This window comes from Dryas octopetala, chromosome 9 (genome assembly GCF_963921425.1).
Source record: "Dryas octopetala chromosome 9, drDryOcto1.1, whole genome shotgun sequence".
Lineage (NCBI taxonomy): Eukaryota > Viridiplantae > Streptophyta > Magnoliopsida > Rosales > Rosaceae > Dryas > Dryas octopetala.
In genome coordinates, this window is record NC_141374.1 from 13064710 (window position 1) to 13083074 (window position 18365).

General features: G+C 36.1%; 2 protein-coding genes across 2 annotated transcripts; one reads left to right on the forward strand and one right to left on the reverse strand.

Moving 5' to 3' along the window:
- The first annotated feature begins 7299 nt into the window (after positions 1-7299).
- On the forward strand, positions 7300-11046 carry LOC147274309 (endoplasmic reticulum chaperone BiP). The gene is made up of 8 exons (XM_086256141.1): positions 7300-7464; positions 8325-8592; positions 8684-8898; positions 8997-9239; positions 9327-9806; positions 9893-10047; positions 10153-10235; positions 10325-11046. Exons 1-8 carry the CDS (start codon positions 7407-7409, stop codon positions 10821-10823), a joined length of 2001 nt encoding a protein of 666 aa, XP_086112267.1. The 5' UTR covers positions 7300-7406; the 3' UTR covers positions 10824-11046.
- Positions 11047-11659: 613 nt separating this feature from the next.
- LOC147274310 (carbon-nitrogen hydrolase family protein) lies at positions 11660-17351 on the reverse strand. The gene is made up of 14 exons (XM_086256140.1): positions 17233-17351; positions 16926-17136; positions 16360-16665; positions 15615-15838; positions 15288-15391; positions 14932-15066; positions 14414-14582; positions 13822-13957; positions 13492-13630; positions 13166-13342; positions 12771-12938; positions 12502-12597; positions 12156-12284; positions 11660-12033 (listed from the first exon to the last, which is right to left on the reverse strand). Exons 2-14 carry the CDS (start codon positions 17117-17119, stop codon positions 11809-11811), a joined length of 2202 nt encoding a protein of 733 aa, XP_086112266.1. The 5' UTR covers positions 17120-17136; positions 17233-17351; the 3' UTR covers positions 11660-11808.
- Between the last annotated feature and the right edge of the window lie 1014 nt (positions 17352-18365).

Consider the following 18365-nt stretch of genomic DNA (forward strand, 5'->3'; position numbering starts at 1 on the left):
AAGCTGGGCAGCCTGGGATTTACAAAAAAAACTACGATATCTGATTTTTATAGTTTCTCAGATTTCCCACGCGAGCGTCTCGGCGAGTGGGAGCGTGTGGTTACTTGGAACTGGATGATTGGATACAAGTATTGGGCCTAGAGAGGTGGATCCAAATCCGCGAGGCCTGGTTTGAGAAGGCAACGAGTTGATTGGTTCTGTTTGATACGCGCTTGTGAGGTGCGTGGGATTGGATGTCCATGTATTATTGTCACCGTTGGTATTACAGTTGTTTATTAATTTTGTGAGAGGTTGATCAGCTGGAATCCTCTAATTAGTCTAACTTTTTTCATTTTTTTTGTTTTCGCTTTTCTTTGATTATTGTGTTATTATGAAAAATTGAAAATTTCGTATGTTCTTGTTCTTAGCTTCTCAACCACTTCTTTTTTATATCAACAACTATAATCCATAATCAGATTTGAATTCTTGACCTTTATTATTTATTGACCAAATAACCATTGGCATTCTCAACCATCTTCATGAGTTATATGGATGTAAAAACATTTTTACATAAATAATTTCACAAATTGGTATAGCATAATACAATTCATACTATCTCATTTCTAACATCAATTTGAGTTTTTAAAATTCTTTATAATGTAGGTTTTCATTTGAGTATTTATTTACACACTTAATGTGTAATTACACTTTTAAAATTCATTTTTATTTTATCATTTTTTATTCAATTTTTTTCTACAAACTTTTTTATGTCATACACAATTGTAACGATCGATTATGGCCTTTATAACCGTAGTGCAACGAGTCAGTTACGAGTGGAATGGAGAATGGTGGGATTGACCGGCAATGGCTAATTGGTTAGTTTTTGTGAAATTTTGGCCTTTTTCCCTTCATCACCCTACCTAAAGATCGACTATGCCCATTTCTGACCACAGTGCCACGAGGGAAAAGGCAAATGGTAGAATCGACCGGTGATGATTTATTGGTCATTTTTTTGCTTAATTTCTTATTTATTTCAAATGAAAATAAATGATGATAACATTTAGAAAGAAAAATAGGAGAATTTTTTATGGAATAAATATTTAGTATGTTTATGGGTACAAATTACATGTAATATCAGTCTTTACATTTTTTCTAATCCCAACAATTTTACTATCAAACCAATTGTTATATTGTTGAATCAATCATTTTCTTGTTCAGTGTGCATAAATGTCAAATCTAGTCCAATCATTTTTAAATAGGTTTGATAATAAATTGAAAAACAATTAATGATATGGTCTAGGGACCAATGTGTTGAGAGTATCTAACATCAATGATGTGAAGTCTTAGCTTACAATTGATAATATCATGGTTCTTTTCATTCATTGGCAATTTGTTTTTGGTTAAATGCTCTAATTTCTATATGACATTAGAGCATGCATTTTACGTATCAGACACTAGACCTGACAAAAACGCACACGACCCGTTAATATAACATGAAACGACATGCAAACTTACGAGTTTGGGGTTCGAGGTTATCGGGCCAATTTGATATTAGTGTCACCCGTTAGTGACCAGTTAAGATAACGAGTCGTATCGGTTGAATTCGCGAGTCTCCTGTTTCACTCATTAAGAAAAGGGCAAACTTGACATTTTTCTCTCTTCTTTATTTATTTTTGGCTTTTTTACTCAAATAACACCTGAACTATAGAGGATGTGCTCAAATACCACCCAAACTTTTTTTTTGTTTGTTAATTTACCACCTAAACTTTCATATATTGGTCAATCTACCACCTACCGTCACTTTAGTTAAATTTTCTGTTTATGTCAAGGATATTTTCGTCAAGTTATATGATAAAAGCATATTAAATATTAAAAAAAAATCTAAGTAAACCCCCTAAAAAAAAGGTATTTCCATTTTCTATTTTTTACTTTTAAAGTTTTTTTTATAATTATATTTTAAAAAAAGTTTTTAAAATAATATTATTTTTTTATTGTATTCAAGGACAAAATGGGAAGTTTAGAAATTTTTTTAATGATTTAACAGAAAAATAGATGTTAGGTGGTAAATTAGCACATATTGATAATTTCATGTGGTAAATTGACAAGAAAAAAAAAATTTGGGTGGTACGAGAGCACACCTCATATAGTTCAGGTGATATTTGGGTAAAAAAGCCTTTATTTTTTCATTTTCCCCTGATTCCTCAACCAGTCAACCCACAAATGCACCTCTTCATTCCTCATTTTCATTTTTCCCCTGCTTCTCTCTTTCCCCGATCTCCTTATATTTCCCTCCCTCAACCAGTCTGGTGGCCGATGTCAGCGGCAATGGACTTGCCGCTTCATCCTCTCGATCTCTCTCTACATGTGTGCTTCACTCGCGCCTCACCTCACTTCACCCTCTTTGTCTCTCGACTCTTTGCAATCTCTTTCACTCTCTATGCTCTCTCTCTGCGATCTCCCCCTCTCGAGTCTCGACCCTTAGCCTCGTGTCAAAGTGAATCATTGGTGTCGAGTTCACCACCTGCAGCATCCACATCGACAAGATCATCAAGGCCTAGATTTAGGACATAGTTGTTGATGTCTGAAATGCTCAACTATTTGGGTTTTTTTTTTTTTTTTTTTATGTTGGATGCTAAGGAAATTTTGCTAATGCTCACCTTTTATTTTTGTGGGTTTTTTTTTTTTCGGGTGAAACAGGTGGTGTCATTTATACCTGTTAATTTTCGGGTCGTATTCGGGTTGGGGTTTTTACCACCCGCACATTATCATGTCGTGTCATGTAAACTCGTTAGCACTAACAGGTCATGTTGGGTTTAACATGAACCCGCAAAACACGACCCATTTACCAGGTCTATCAGGCACAACAACCACATGTGCTCTTATGTCATTAAACATAATTTTTCTATGTGTTTGAATCAAGTCACACCACACGTGAGGAAGCTTGTTGAGAGTACCCACATTAAGGATGTGAAACTTTGCCTTATAATACATAATATCCTAAGTCCCCCCCTCTCGTCCATTATTAATTAGTTTTGGCCGGGTTAAATGCTCTAATTTATACAACGAAGCTATAGAAAAACTTGAAATTTGTGTACATGAGATAATAATACCCCCTAGTTATTATTCTTTGTTTTTTTCTTGGTTTTGGTAAACCAAAAATTCTATATTCCCCTATATATGGTATATGCACAATGCCTACCTTCATATCTCAATGGGTTTTCTATTTTTACTTTCCTTTTTTCCTATCTCTACTAATCCACTCTATGTCGTCCATTTCATCTCTCTTTTCTTCATGCCAAAGGGAAAAAATATATGAGGAGAGAGAGGTCGTTGGCTAATGGTGGGGCTGGCCAACATAGTGGGCAGGTGGGATGGGACGAGATGGTGTTGTAGAGAGGGGGATCTATCTAGGATGTCTTTTTTTTGTGTTGCAATTAAAGGTAAAATTGGAAGAAAATATAAACAAAATTTTGTAGTAGGGGTAGAGATAAAAAATTGGGGGTACATCTAGAACTAGAAGCTTCTATTACAAATGTCAAATAAAGCCCAATAAAGAAACATGAGAAGTCCAAACTAGAAAAGAGGCCCAAGATACACAAAAAATGCCCAAACAACACAACAAGAAAACAAAAGCAAAAACGCAAATAAAACCCTAGCTCTAACATCATAAACATGCGTCGCCACTAGAGTAAGAGAAGAGCAGCACGCTATGGGCACACTCATCGTCAACCATGACTTCGTGAAAAGATCCACACACATTCAGTAGAAGCAACGACAACACCAAGGCATAACAAAACCAACATCAAAAGTCCAAAAAAGTAAAGATCCAAACCCTAAAAACACCATCGATCACCAATTAGCATCGCCCATTTCAACGCCCACAAGAAATCAACAAGACTATAACATATACATAAAAGGAAAAGAATGATGGGGGGTTTTGACATGTCTTATCGACGCATATCATCCACAAACCCGACATAATTCTATACAATGAGGAGTAGCAGAGGCAAAAGTAAGTAGTTAGATTAGTATATTCTTTATGAATTTTTAAGATTATTCCTCACTAATAATAATAGTAATTATTACTATTATATTATAACTAAATTTAAGATCTATCGTATGTTTACCTCACTTATAGTGTTTGAGTCAAGTATAAAAAGATATCATCTTAATTCAGCTAAATTATTTGAATTAAGTCTTGTTAATAATTTGGAGTAATGTCAAATAATGGTTGGATTGAATAAGCTTAAGCTAAAAGAAAATATAATTTGTATTTGAAACAAGTTATTAAAATGGGTATTAACTAGTTATTAATCTAGTAATATTTTTTAGATTTGTTGATTTTAAGTATTAACTTAGATTTTTTTTTTCAATTTAAATTTTAAATTTATTTTATTTGAGTGTAACAAAAATGTCATTCTACTGATCGATTGGCCAAACAACCTTTTTTTTTTATTATCTACAAATTAACTCAATTATGGCTGCATAACAATCACAATTTTTCTGTTTAGTAATAGTCACATCTCATGTCATTTGTGTTTTTCTAGTGTTTGGATTTTGGTTTAAGGCTTAGTGTTTACTTTCTTAACTATAGGGGTTTAGCCCTTAATTATAAATATGAAGCCTTAAACCTTTGTAAACCTTGAATTTTTATGAATGCATGTCATGCAGTTACAAGTGCGACGACATGATATTCACAACAGTAAGTGCGACGACATGATATTCACAACAGTGAATTTGCGGCAGTCACACTGTACCAGAGCATTATGGAGCGATCCGTGAGCCATTGATTGACCGACATAACAATAGATCGATCAACACAACAAAAAAAATTTCATTTTGCACAAGATTTTTGGCCTAATCTAAAATGTTTTGCTCCAGGTTAGTATCCAAACTTAAAAAAAATGGTCATGTACTATCTTGCTAAAAAATCTTTGAGATTTGGTATTTAATTTATATGGTAAACTACAATATGTTTTTGTCCATGTGTGTTTGACCCGAAATCACATTTAGTCATCATGGTTTCAATTTTGCTAATTTGGTCTTTGTTTATATCATTTACAATCTTAGGACAATTTTAAAATTTTGTCAATTAATTTGACAAAACTTATATTTTCAATTTGAGGATATATTATCCAATTGTTTTCGAGAAAAATTTTGTTGGTCAATTGAAAGATCATCTTATGGACTTTCTAAAAGTAATTCAATTTAAATTTTTATGTTTATTTGCTAGATAAATTAGGGTCTACTTAACACTACTTTTAGAATTGGCAAAAACATTTTTAGATTAGTAAAAACGATTTTGGTTGCATTTGGCAGAAATAAACAAAAGCACTTTTGGGTTATAAAAGCGTTTTTAAGTGGTTTTTTGAGAAGCACATGTCAGATGCTTCCTCAAGAAGCACTTCCAAGTGCTTTTGCATAAAGCATTTGAAATTTTTATAAAAATTTGTATGTGCTTATGAGCATAAGCGCTTCTAGTAAAAACGCTACTGAATATAAGCGCTTTTAAAAAGCAGTGTCAAACGGACCCTGAGGCTCACAAAACTTTTAAGGTTTGAACTTTAAGTTGGAAATTTCTTTGAATTCTTGTTCAAAAATCAAATTCAATATTACATACATGATTTTCGATCATTCTAAAATTCGTGAGTTTAAACAAGTTAGTAATCTCAATTTGAGAAAAACTTTCATATCAGGTGCATAATGTCCTAAAAATTCAACAACTTAAAACATAGACCAAATTGGCAAAATTAAAACTATTAGCACTAAATGTGATTTCGGGTCAAAACACAAAGACTAAGGGACCGTTTGGCACTGTTTATTACGAAGCGGTTTTGCTCTGAACGCTTCTGCTAGAAGCGCTTCTGTTTAGAAGCACACACAAATTTTTATAAAAATTATAAGTGCTTTAGACATGGGTTTCCCAAAAAATCTCTTAAGAGCGTTTTTGTAACCCATAAGCACTTATAATTATTTTTGCCAAATACTACAAAAAACATTTTTACTAATCCAAAAGCGTTTTTGATAGTTCTAAATGTATTGTCAAACGAGCCTTAATTATGTAATTTATCATAACTTATATTTTCATTGTTTTTTCTATTTTATTGGAATATGTTCCAAATTTGAATTCTCCTCTCTCAAAATCAACTAAACATCTCACTTTTTTTTTATTCTAATCTAACAATCTCTTTCACCTTGATTACATTTTTTTCTTTATTTTTTCACTCATGGTAATTACAAAACAATATCAATTACTTTTTGTGTGAATATTTATATTACTAAGATAACACTTTTTGTCATTCTTCACATAAGAAATGTGATTATATATATATATTTTTTTTCTTCTTCAAACAATTTTAAGAACTTATTTATAAATCAAGTAGCTATAGTAATTATACACTTCCTTCTTTAAATCTGTAAGTTTTTTCTCCACCATCACATTACACACACAATTGCATTTGTGATCCGTATTGTACTATTATAAAGAAAACTCTCTTTATAATCAACAAATATGAAAAAGAAAATAACCTCATTATTTATTTTTTTGTGCTAAATTAGCTTTATTATTTAAACAAGTAGTAACTATATATGTAAAAAGAAAGTGTAGTATGATAATTGTAAATTATCCGACTTTCCATTTTTCTTTGTTTCTCATTATGCATTAACTATGTACACCAATATCGCATACAATAATATGTTATTAGATCAATATATTAGATATAAATGTTGTTTGTGACAACGTGAACTAATATCTTTCGAGATAATGTTTTTAGCTTAATACATTAATTAAAAAAATCTATCCTCGAAAGCCGATTGGTTCACGTCATAAGTTCATAAAAAATCATAAATGATATTTAAGTTTAAAATACATGAGTGTAATAATTAAAATGGGTAAATATTTCCAACATGAAATTTAAGATTTTGTTTTTTCGGCCACGAACATGAAATTTAAGATTAACTACAAGTCTACAACAACAACATGTTGATATAAGCTGAACGACATGGCATTTCCAAATAAATTTATTGGTTGAACTACGCTGCGTTTTAGCTCAGTGACGTTGGTTCATAAAAGGCAAATGTTGATTTGCATCTGCCCCAGACACGTACACACTCTTAGGAGAGCCAAAGGTCCAGATCGTCCCAACATGAGATCTAATTTCATTGGCTAACGAATCTGTGCTCGATACCTGATTGGTCCACGTCACCAAATATGACATGTTTCCACGAATTGCTAATAGACGCTCAGTCACAGATGCGGACAGCATACGTTAATCCTCCTCTATAAAAGCTGAGTCTCACGCGCGGTTGAACACTCAGAAACCAAAACCATAAAAGCTACGAAGCCGAAGCCAAAGCCAAAGCCACCATTCGTATCTGAATCACAGAGAAACAGAGAGAGCGAGAGCGAGAGAGTTGCAGAGGCGGTAATGGCTGGCTCCTGGAGAGCGCAAGGGTCTCTGATCGTGTTGGCGATCATTTCTTTCGGTAAGTGTTTGAGTTTTTGAGTGTTAGATCTGCTTCTTTTTGTTTTTATCGTTTTTTATGGATTGTTGTTTTTGATCGAGGAAATGCGGTGGATCTGTCTGTGATTTGATGGTTTTGAGTGTGTTTGAGATCGTTTGTAGCTCAGAAATCGATGAAATTACGAATCGTTTTGAAATTTTTTCTGGTTTTTCATTAATGGATGAGTGAATTTTGGTTTAATATTTGAAGTAGTTGTTCATAAGGTTATGCGCGAATATGTTTAATGGAGGAGTAGATCTACTAGGAGTAAAATATTATTAAAAAAATTATTGATCCAATATTATGTCGCTTGAGATCTGGAAGTGACTAGTTTGATATCTGTGCTACTGTGCATGTGCGCATGCCTTTGGATTTTTACTAAAAAATGTGAGTGTGAAATCTATTTTGCTTGATTTTGTTTCCGTCAAGCGAAGATGAAACAAAAATGGTGATTTACGAATCGGTATTAGGATTAAACAACTGATAATTGCAGGAATTTTCGGTGAAACTTTCAAAAATGGAGGAAATATTGGTCCTGCTACTATTTTGGTAATGCTAATAGATAGAATTGTTATATTACTAAGCATGTATGCGTTTTAAATGATGATCATTATGATTGTACCGCTGCTAGAGTGTTTGTTAATTGTTGTGTTGGTTCGGAAGAATTCCATTCAGTAATCGCATATGCTATTATTAAGCCAAATGTATTATGATAATTACTTCACATTTTTGTCATATTTTAATTGTGTGATGCTTCAATTGCTTGTTTGAATGAATTTCGTAGTATTATTGTTATTTATGTGCTTCTTATTTGTACTGACGTATTTAGAGCTGCATAACAGGGTGTCTTTTTGCAATTTCCATTGCAAAAGAGGAAGCCACCAAGTTAGGGACAGTGATTGGGATAGATCTTGGAACAACTTATTCCTGTGTTGGTGTGTACAAGAATGGTCATGTGGAAATTATAGCCAATGATCAAGGAAACCGTATCACCCCATCGTGGGTTGGTTTCACAGATGGTGAAAGACTGATCGGTGAGGCTGCAAAGAACCAGGCAGCTGTCAACCCCGAGAGGACCATCTTCGATGTCAAGAGGCTTATCGGAAGAAAGTAATCTTTTTCCCTATTTGTTGATGTTTCCAAAATCATTGGTGGTGATTGGAAGTCGATAGTATACTGACCAGTGCTTATTGTTTGGCAGGTTTGAGGACAAAGAGGTCCAGAAGGACATGAAGCTTGTTCCCTACAAGATTGTTAACAAGGATGGAAAGCCTTACATTCAAGTGAAGATCAAGGATGGTGAGACCAAGGTTTTCAGCCCTGAGGAGATCAGTGCCATGATTCTGACTAAGATGAAGGAAACAGCTGAAGCATTCCTTGGGAAGAAAATCAAGGACGCCGTTGTTACTGTTCCTGGTGAGTAAGGCGGCTATTGTAGCTTAATAGCCTCTCATTTATATTGATTCGTATTAGTCTTGTTCCTAATTGACATTATCTTCGTGTCCAATATGCAGCATACTTCAATGATGCTCAGAGACAGGCTACAAAGGATGCCGGTGTCATTGCTGGACTGAATGTTGCTAGGATTATCAATGAACCCACTGCAGCTGCCATCGCATATGGTTTGGACAAGAAGGGTGGTGAGAAGAACATCCTTGTCTTTGACCTTGGTGGTGGTACTTTTGATGTCAGCATTTTGACAATTGATAATGGTGTTTTTGAGGTTCTTGCCACAAATGGAGACACTCATTTGGGAGGTGAGATTTTTTTTTTTTCTTGTTTTACCACTTGCTTATACATGGTCTTTGTGATCTGTTGTTGATGTGTGCATAATTTCTCTGCAGGTGAGGATTTTGACCATAGGATCATGGAGTACTTCATCAAATTGATCAAGAAGAAGCACGGAAAGGACATCAGCAAGGACAACAGAGCTCTTGGAAAGCTGAGGAGGGAAGCTGAGCGTGCCAAGAGAGCTCTGAGTAGCCAGCACCAGGTCCGCGTGGAGATTGAATCACTTTTCGATGGAGTGGACTTCTCTGAACCCTTGACCAGAGCTAGATTTGAAGAGTTGAACAATGACTTGTTCAGAAAGACCATGGGACCTGTGAAGAAGGCTATGGATGATGCTGGCTTGGAGAAGCGCCAGATCGACGAGATTGTTCTTGTTGGTGGAAGTACCAGGATTCCAAAGGTCCAACAGCTCCTCAAGGATTACTTTGATGGCAAGGAACCAAACAAGGGTGTGAACCCTGATGAGGCAGTTGCTTATGGTGCTGCTGTACAAGGAAGCATTTTGAGTGGAGAGGGTGGTGAAGAAACCAAAGGTATACTCATCTTCTCTTACTATGCAGACAGTTATATGCATTGCTCATTATAACAACTATTAACAAACATTTCATATGGTATGCAGATATCCTTCTATTGGATGTTGCTCCTCTCACCCTTGGTATCGAAACTGTTGGTGGAGTGATGACCAAGTTGATCCCGAGAAACACCGTGATCCCAACCAAGAAATCCCAGGTTTTCACCACCTACCAGGATCAGCAGACTACTGTCTCCATTCAGGTATTATTCTTTGACTGTTCCGTGGTCACAAAATACTTACCTTAGTGTTACATACAAAGGCATGTTAGATTCTTGGTGGACTCAAATCCTGTTTTGATGTCTCAGGTCTTTGAGGGAGAAAGGAGTCTCACAAAGGATTGCAGGAACCTCGGTAAATTCGATCTAACTGGAATTCCTCCATCTCCAAGGTTTGTTTCTACTGCCATTAAATATTTTCTTATGATGCCCCCTCTCTGCTTTCAGGGATTTAACTGTATTTCATTCCTCAATTTAACAGGGGAACTCCTCAAATCGAGGTCACATTTGAAGTGGATGCAAATGGTATCCTGAATGTCAAGGCAGAAGACAAGGGCACTGGTAAATCTGAGAAGATCACCATCACAAATGACAAGGGTCGCCTGAGCCAGGAGGAGATTGAGCGCATGGTTAAAGAGGCAGAAGAGTTTGCTGAGGAAGACAAGAAGGTGAAGGACAGGATCGACGCTCGTAACAGCCTGGAAACCTACATCTACAACATGAAGAACCAGATCAATGACAAGGACAAGCTTGCTGACAAGCTTGAGTCTGACGAGAAGGACAAGATTGAGACCGCTGTGAAGGAAGCCCTCGAATGGTTGGACGACAACCAGACCGCCGAGAAGGAGGACTACGAGGAGAAGCTGAAGGAGGTTGAAGCCGTCTGCAACCCCATCATCTCAGCTGTTTACCAGCGGTCAGGTGGTGCCCCCGGTGCTGGATCGTCAGAGGAGGATGATGACTCACATGATGAGCTCTAAAAAGTCTTTTAGTTTTATTAACCACTGGTGAGAGTGGAAGCGGAAAATGAGAGGTTATAGGTTTAGGGTAAGGAGACTTCACTGTAATTTTCCTGATTTTAGAAGTTGAAGGAGACAGAATTTCTTCTCCTTTGGCTTGTGTTTTTGGGGTGGAGATACATTATCAGGTCGTTTTGTTAGTGCTTGTAATTTGCTTGTTTTTGATAAAGAACGCCTTTTCCAAGTTGGATTTGTTTCTTGCTTTAAACTATACTTAAACTATCTTCTGACTTAGATGGCGATTTGAACTTGCAAAATGTAGGCACGACTGGTGTGGATGGGAGTGCTTTTGAGCCTTTGACTGTGAAAATTTCTAATGTTTGGTTGAAATAGATAGGTTAGAAAGCATTATGGGTTTTTAGTGTTTTACAAGTATATAAGCGCTTAATAAAGAATCCAATGTACGGAGAATTTATTTATGTTTTTCGTGAATTTGGACTAGAAAAGTGGGGAAAAATAGAAAAGAAAGGTCAATTCGATGATCTACAAGTATTGCTTACAGAATTTTATGATTTGAAATTCCTTTGGCAAATGAATCTGAGAGTAAATTCCTAGCTTCTCTCTTTGAGAAAAATTTACCTATCTATACACCTGTTATATGGAAATTCTACTCTCTCTCACAATAATTGTATAGTATACTGGTTTTTCAAATGATTTCTAAGTTTTTGCGCTTGAGTGTTTATGGGAGATGTTGCCAAGAACCCATGTGGAGTTGATTATTGAATGGTATTTTTTTCTTAGAAAAAATGCATGTGCAATATTCCCATCATTTGTGAAATAAATAAATTCCAGCAACGAAGAATAACCTGAATCCTTTTATTATATCAATGAAAGAATATACAGTAACCTTGCACGAGCGGTGAAAGTGTGAGCTAGAACAGAGCACAGGTATCTTTCTGCTCAGTAGCTTATCATTTCTTTTTTCAGAAAAAGAGAAAGAAAAGAACTAGAGTCCAACATTTGGATTGCCTGAGCCTGCCGCCACAACTCCCATCCCACCTCCACCTTGTGAAGTATCTCCCAACTTGTCTTGGTCACTTGATTCTTGTATATGAACTCTGTCACCATTTAACTCATTTACAAGATCATCAATCTTTCGGAACTGATATGGCCATCTTGCATTGTATAGAAATTGTCGAAGATCAAACCTATTATCCTCTGGTGAATAACTCTGCACGAAGTTAAATATGCATAAGTTTTTATAGGATAAATTACATGAGGTATTCTTGTAGAAGCTTCACAGCTCAGAACATTTTAGTCTGAACTTAGTTTCTAAGGCCATCATATTCATACCTCAGCATGATAAGAAGGTGTTAATACAGTCATTTTGTGTCGATTAATGGAGTAGTACTTGAAAAAGTGCTTCACTTTCTCAGCCACCTGTTGTGGAGTCAATGTTGCACCCCATTTGTAGCAGAGGTTCTGTAACAAGGAAATCAGAACCGAACTCATAAGATGACTGCAATGGATTCCCACAACTTTATAAAATTGATAATGCAACAAGAAAATATATGTCCTATGAGAATTCCATGTCAAAAATCTGTTCGATAGCAGAAATTGAGTGCGGACCAACACTTGCTACTCCAGTGGTCACCATAAAAGCCATTGAGGAAGAAAAATGTTAAAGCATTAGACAAACCTTGAACATAGATAAGGGACCACAGCGGAAAATTTTCCGTAACCTTCCATAGACTGAGAGCTCCTCATATGTCATTCCCATGTCCACTTCATCCAGCTGTTCACACAGAATGCACTATTAGATTCACCTATCTCTTTTGGGTATGACGGAAGAAGAGTATATTTTACATGATTATTCCTCTGTTATATTTAGCATGTTCCAGGAAGAAAAATACAATTGAAGAGAAATTACTGAAATAGTGCAGTTGAATAGGTAAGGCGATTTATTACCTGACTATAATTGGAACGTATAGGCTCCAGTTCAGCAGTGGGTGGAGCTGCTTCAACTTCTGCCAAGGACACATAACCAAGATGGATGGCACCCCATCGCAGAAATGTCCGAAGGTCCTGCTTACTGATGCTTCCTATTGGATTTATATCTGCTGAGCTGCAGTCATACTGTGCAGGAAAAAGGATGAGTACTTACAGACAAACTACTAAGTATATCAAGATTATTAAGATAAGACGAATTGCCCACAAGTAATACCATTTATTACCATACACCAAAAGTTGAAGCAGAGCTCAAAAAAAAAAAAAAAAACTTCCAGAAGACATGGATTACCAATCAAATCCACAGTGATAAGGCAATATTTAAGCCCCAGCATAATGTTAAAATCGTACAGTACCTTGGTAAGGTAACCACGCAATCCTTCATCTACATTGGAGCTACCCAAAACAAGATAAAAACCAGGTTTGTTATGAACCCACGGCAAGAGCGATGCAAACATAAAAGCTAGCACCATCCTGATTCGAGCTTGAATGTTTTGCAAACCTAAGTTCTCAATGTTAGATCCTCCATCTACCTGCCAGAAGAAAACCAGGTCGAAGAATCAATTAAAGCACAATTATTTAAAATTTCTGATGTGATTATGGTCAAATCGCAATTACCATCACCCACACAGAAATAAACACACTGGAAAGGAAGGGGGAATTTGAAGGCAGACAATTTAACCTTGTATCGTGGTTGTTTTCCTGTTAGGGTTTGAAACAACGACAAAAGTGAGGAAACAACACTATCTATGCAAACATCAAGATGCCAAGAGCCAATTTCATCTGCTAGAACCTTTGCCCGTGTCTTTGTGGCTTCAGAACTGCAAGAAACAAACCCTGTTAATAGAGTAGTTTATCATATTATGAGCACATATCTGCAGGATGTTGTGGAAATGGGAAATCTATGCCCTTGGCACTTGAGTACCTACTGCCCACGAATTATTGTGCAAGACAATGAAAACAACAGCACACAATGCACAAGAGGAAAAAGTATTTGGGTACATTAACCCACCTGTTTTCAGAACCCATGAAAACGGTATAAAATATGCGTTTTGCAAATTCTCTGCTATCAGTAGGATACTGTCCATCAGTGTAGTGTCCAATCCGTATTGCATCAGCTTTGACTTGTTCATCCCCACTTGCAATTTCTGTATGAAAGAGTGCATTACAAATGAATGATATATATTCAAAGGATGATAATTAGACGTTTCATGATAAGATAAGAAAGAGGTGTTTCTTCTGCCTCTGCTGCACCCTGACTACTCTACAGATTCAAAAAAGAGACTACCTGATACCTCTATGTTCACTCCCCCAACCTAAGACACTGGTTTGATGACTAAGGATTACGTTGTGAGATAAGCTTGCACAAATTTACTTGTAATAGTATGGTTCTAAATGTGGCATATGTAATTTCTACAACGACAGACTATGCCAGGTCAACAATCAAATACATTTCACACAAGCCTGTTAAGTAATGGTTACAGACCCCCCATGCATCCATCTAGAAATAAATGGCCCTACATTTGATGCAGCATGCAGCCCAATTGTCAATGGCACAAGAAATGAAACTATAGTCCCGAATATAGTAGATTACAAAAACTAACCTTTTACAACAAGCTGGCACATGCAGCCAACTATAGCAGCTACAGAGGAGCTATCTGCTCCACCAGAAAGGGGAAGCAGAAACCCAGAAGCTCCACTTCTTCTCAAATAGTCCCATAACCAGCAACCAGGACCAAAGGCTATTTCCTCCTCAGGTGAGTGATATTTAATCTGCAGATTATAAATCATGTTCAATTATAAATGTCGGATTCTTGATAAATTTAAACCATAGTTTGATAATGTTGTCAAAAGAACACAGCTTATCCAGATAACTAGAATTGCCAGGTGAAATTAAATTTAAACTCTGCCAAAACAATCAAGTTCAAGCATATCACTTTTGTGGTATTGTAAGATTTGGTCTGGTTGTAACAAAATAAAGAAATATGTAACCGAAAAAAGAAAATATATTACTAGGCAATCTCCTGATGAACCAAGACTGTAAAATCAAAGGCTTTTCTTCAACTTTATAATACACTAACCCCAACTACTTGAGTTGGTCCTAGCTAGAAATGGAACCAACCTTAAGTGGACTAGAAAGGCACATTTTCAGATTAAAAGACTGACAAAGGTTGTATCGAGCCTCCACTGAAGGAACCCTGGTTTTGCAGCTTGCTTGCTCTTGGAAGCTACTTATAGATCCTCTGAGACTAGCAACCTGCCATAAAGAATAAAGCAAATGAAGTAAAGTAAGAAATTCCAGAACTCTATATTAAAAGAAGAAATCTCAGTTTAACAAAATGAGTAGCCAAGTATGTGTGCTTTGACAGCTTAATTATTTAGTGGTATGAAAAAACATTGTGATTTAGATTAACCTCTAAATAAACTTGCAGACACAAACACACTCCTGCATATAAAAGCAGTGCAAAAATTGCATACCGCTTCTAAATCAATTTGGGCAATCACAAGCTCAACATCCTTCAAAGAAAATTGTGAGCCTTGAGCAACCAGATCTCCATTTACAACGACAGAAGCACAACCATCTGATACAAATCAACCATCAAACAAACTCCATTATTCATCCCATAACAATAATTTAATTACAAGAACTCTTATATAATTCCAAAAGGAGCTTCCAGAAGAGATAGACCAAATAGACTACCAAGGAAACGGTATTATGTCCTTACATTAACATATGCAGTGCTGAAAGGTATATTATACTAAGCAACAACGCATAAAAAATAAAATTAAGAGATTGTCATGTACCATAGTAAAGGCGACCACCATCACACCCTTGGTGATTGCTGTACATGTACACCCCTCCACGAGTGTGAGTCGCACCTATAAAAGCACGAAGACGAATATCAAGCTTTCTTAGTTGGTGATGACTTCCACTTGCATTCATAAACACTTCAACCCCATTCAATGCAAGATCAGCATGAGGAGGAATAGGAGTAAAAAGCTCTTCACAAACTTCAGCAGCAACAGCTCTAATAAAGGAACAATGCTTAAGGTTTAGAATTTCAACAAACATCAGCTTAGGAGTGAAATTGTCAGAAACTGATAATAGATAAAATGCTATGCTGACTTGAATTAAAGCTCACAACTACTGCAACACTTAGGCAGGTGTTGGACCCATCTGGTGCTGTATGGTGTTGTACTGAAAACACATTTCAGCTATGCAGCAATAGGATAGACCAACTCTTGTGCACAAAACAAACCCCTCAAAATATGTTATTTTTTAAAATGTGGACAACTGCAAAGTCCCCAACAAAAGTTAATCTTAAAATGACCATGCATTGTTTAGTTAGCTCAATAGTAATCCATTTCTGAGGAATTATCCTAAAGACAACTTTCAAGGAAATTGTGGCACTGAGTTTTTCTAATAATTCAATCTCACCTAACCAATCCTACCTTTCATTACATATAACTACAAAAGCAACATATGATACACAAAAGTATTAACCCGACTAACAGCAACAGGAATGGAGCTAATAACAATAGCACTTACGTGTCCAAAAACTGAATGAACCCATAACCAAAAGGCACTGATATCTGTGATAAAGCCTCGGAAATTTCATTCGGCAGCTGGAAGTCCACAAGTTGGTCTCTTTGTTTCCATGCTGTAAACCACCGAAGTTCCCTGTAATTTCCATCATTCGCAAGCCACATCTTGGGGCGTATCATGATAATCTTTCTGTTCATACAAAGAATTTGACAATTGTAACGCTCCGACCCTTTGATCACAGGCATCCCAAAGCTGCACAATATGCCATCAGTCCAATCCCCAACTAATAGCTCTTTCAAGCATTCCCATCTGCAAAAAGCACATTTCCCGGAAAGCGTTAAACTTTACCCATCAATAACTTTTAGCACAAACAAATGAGACCAAAATGATGTCATTTCTATTGTTTAACATAAGTTTACTATAATTGCATGAATCAGTCATCAAATAGCTTTAGTTGAGAGTCTATGCAATTTAACTAACTAAACAAAAAGAGCCAATTTTATTATTATTACTTCAATTCACACATATTTTTTCAAAGCTGAACTTCAACAGAAACACGAAGAACTTACGCATGAGTAACAGTATCGAGCTCGAGGAAATGGTCTTCGCAGCCATAGCCGGTAATCTCAAGCTCAGGACCAAGCCGAATCACAGCCCCAGCCTCTTTAGCCTTTGCTATCGACTCCTTGATGTTCTTCAAATTGCAATCGAAGTCCATAGCCCATTGGTTCAAATTGCACGTCGCCACCTTCAGCAGCCTCATCTTCTCCAACACTTCCTCTACACCCCAAAAAAAAAAACCCAAAATTTACGAAAAAGTTGGAAAATTCATGACATTAGGAGCAAGTTGAAACGAATTCGAGGTTTTTGACTCACCTTCTTGGCTGAGAGAATTAGAGAGCTTAATGAGCAAGCCTGAACAATGGAGGAGAGAGGTTCGTGGCCTTGTGTTTGGAATCTTGGAAAGTGGACTCTTGTGGTTTTCGTGTGTTTGAGCTCCCGGACCTCTGGACGGGTCATGGTCTCGCGGGTTTGACACGTATAAAGGCTCCGGCTTCGAAGTTGACGTGGAACTATGACTGGACGACGTGCCGAACGGGGAATGATTTAGAGGTTAGAAGTCAACTTTGACTCTTTGAAGTACTCTGTTTGGTCCAATTTTTGTAGAAATAAATCCACACGCACAGTATTTAATTTAGGCTTAATTATTGATTTACCACCCAAAACTGTAACTCATTCCCACTTTACCACCTGAAAGTTTTTTTGTCCCAGATTACCACCTGTAACTTACATCCGTGTCCCATTTTACCTTGTTCCGTCAACAATTCCGTTAATGCTGACGATCTGGCCGTTAATGCTGACGTGGCGCGCTAGATGTGCGCCACGTGTCACATCTTTTTTATTTTTTCACATTTTTTTATTTTTTTATTTTTATAAACTTTGAAAATTAATTAAAAATAGCTCCGAACTCAGAAAAATACAAAAAAAATTCCTACGGACTCGTATTAACTAGCACTAATTTAATATAAGGTTAAATTACCAATTTGCCCTCTAAAAATTTTCAAAAAAAATTAGAAAGTCCAAATTTATTTCTAAAAAATTAAAATAAACTTTCCTCTATTAAATAAATTCTAGAAAAAATTCTAGAATTTTCGTAAACTCTTGGACAAATTCTCAAAAATATTTTGAAAAATTACCAAAAGCTTGTTTTAGAGAATTATTTCGAGACTTTACAGAAATTTTAGAATTTTTCTAGAATTTATTTTATAGAGAATTTTATTTTTCTCTAAGACCGAGAGGTCTTTTGGGTAGCAAGTGTTCACGAGAAAGGTATTGTTAGTTTTTAGAAGACTAACGGTGCAGACCTCATATTTTTTGGAGTTCGGGAGATTATTCTATGAATTTTCAAAGAGTCTAGAGTATTTTAATTTTCTAGAAATAAATTTGGACTTTCCAAATTTTTTGGAAATTTTTAGAGGGAAAATTGGCATTTTGACCCCATAGTAAAT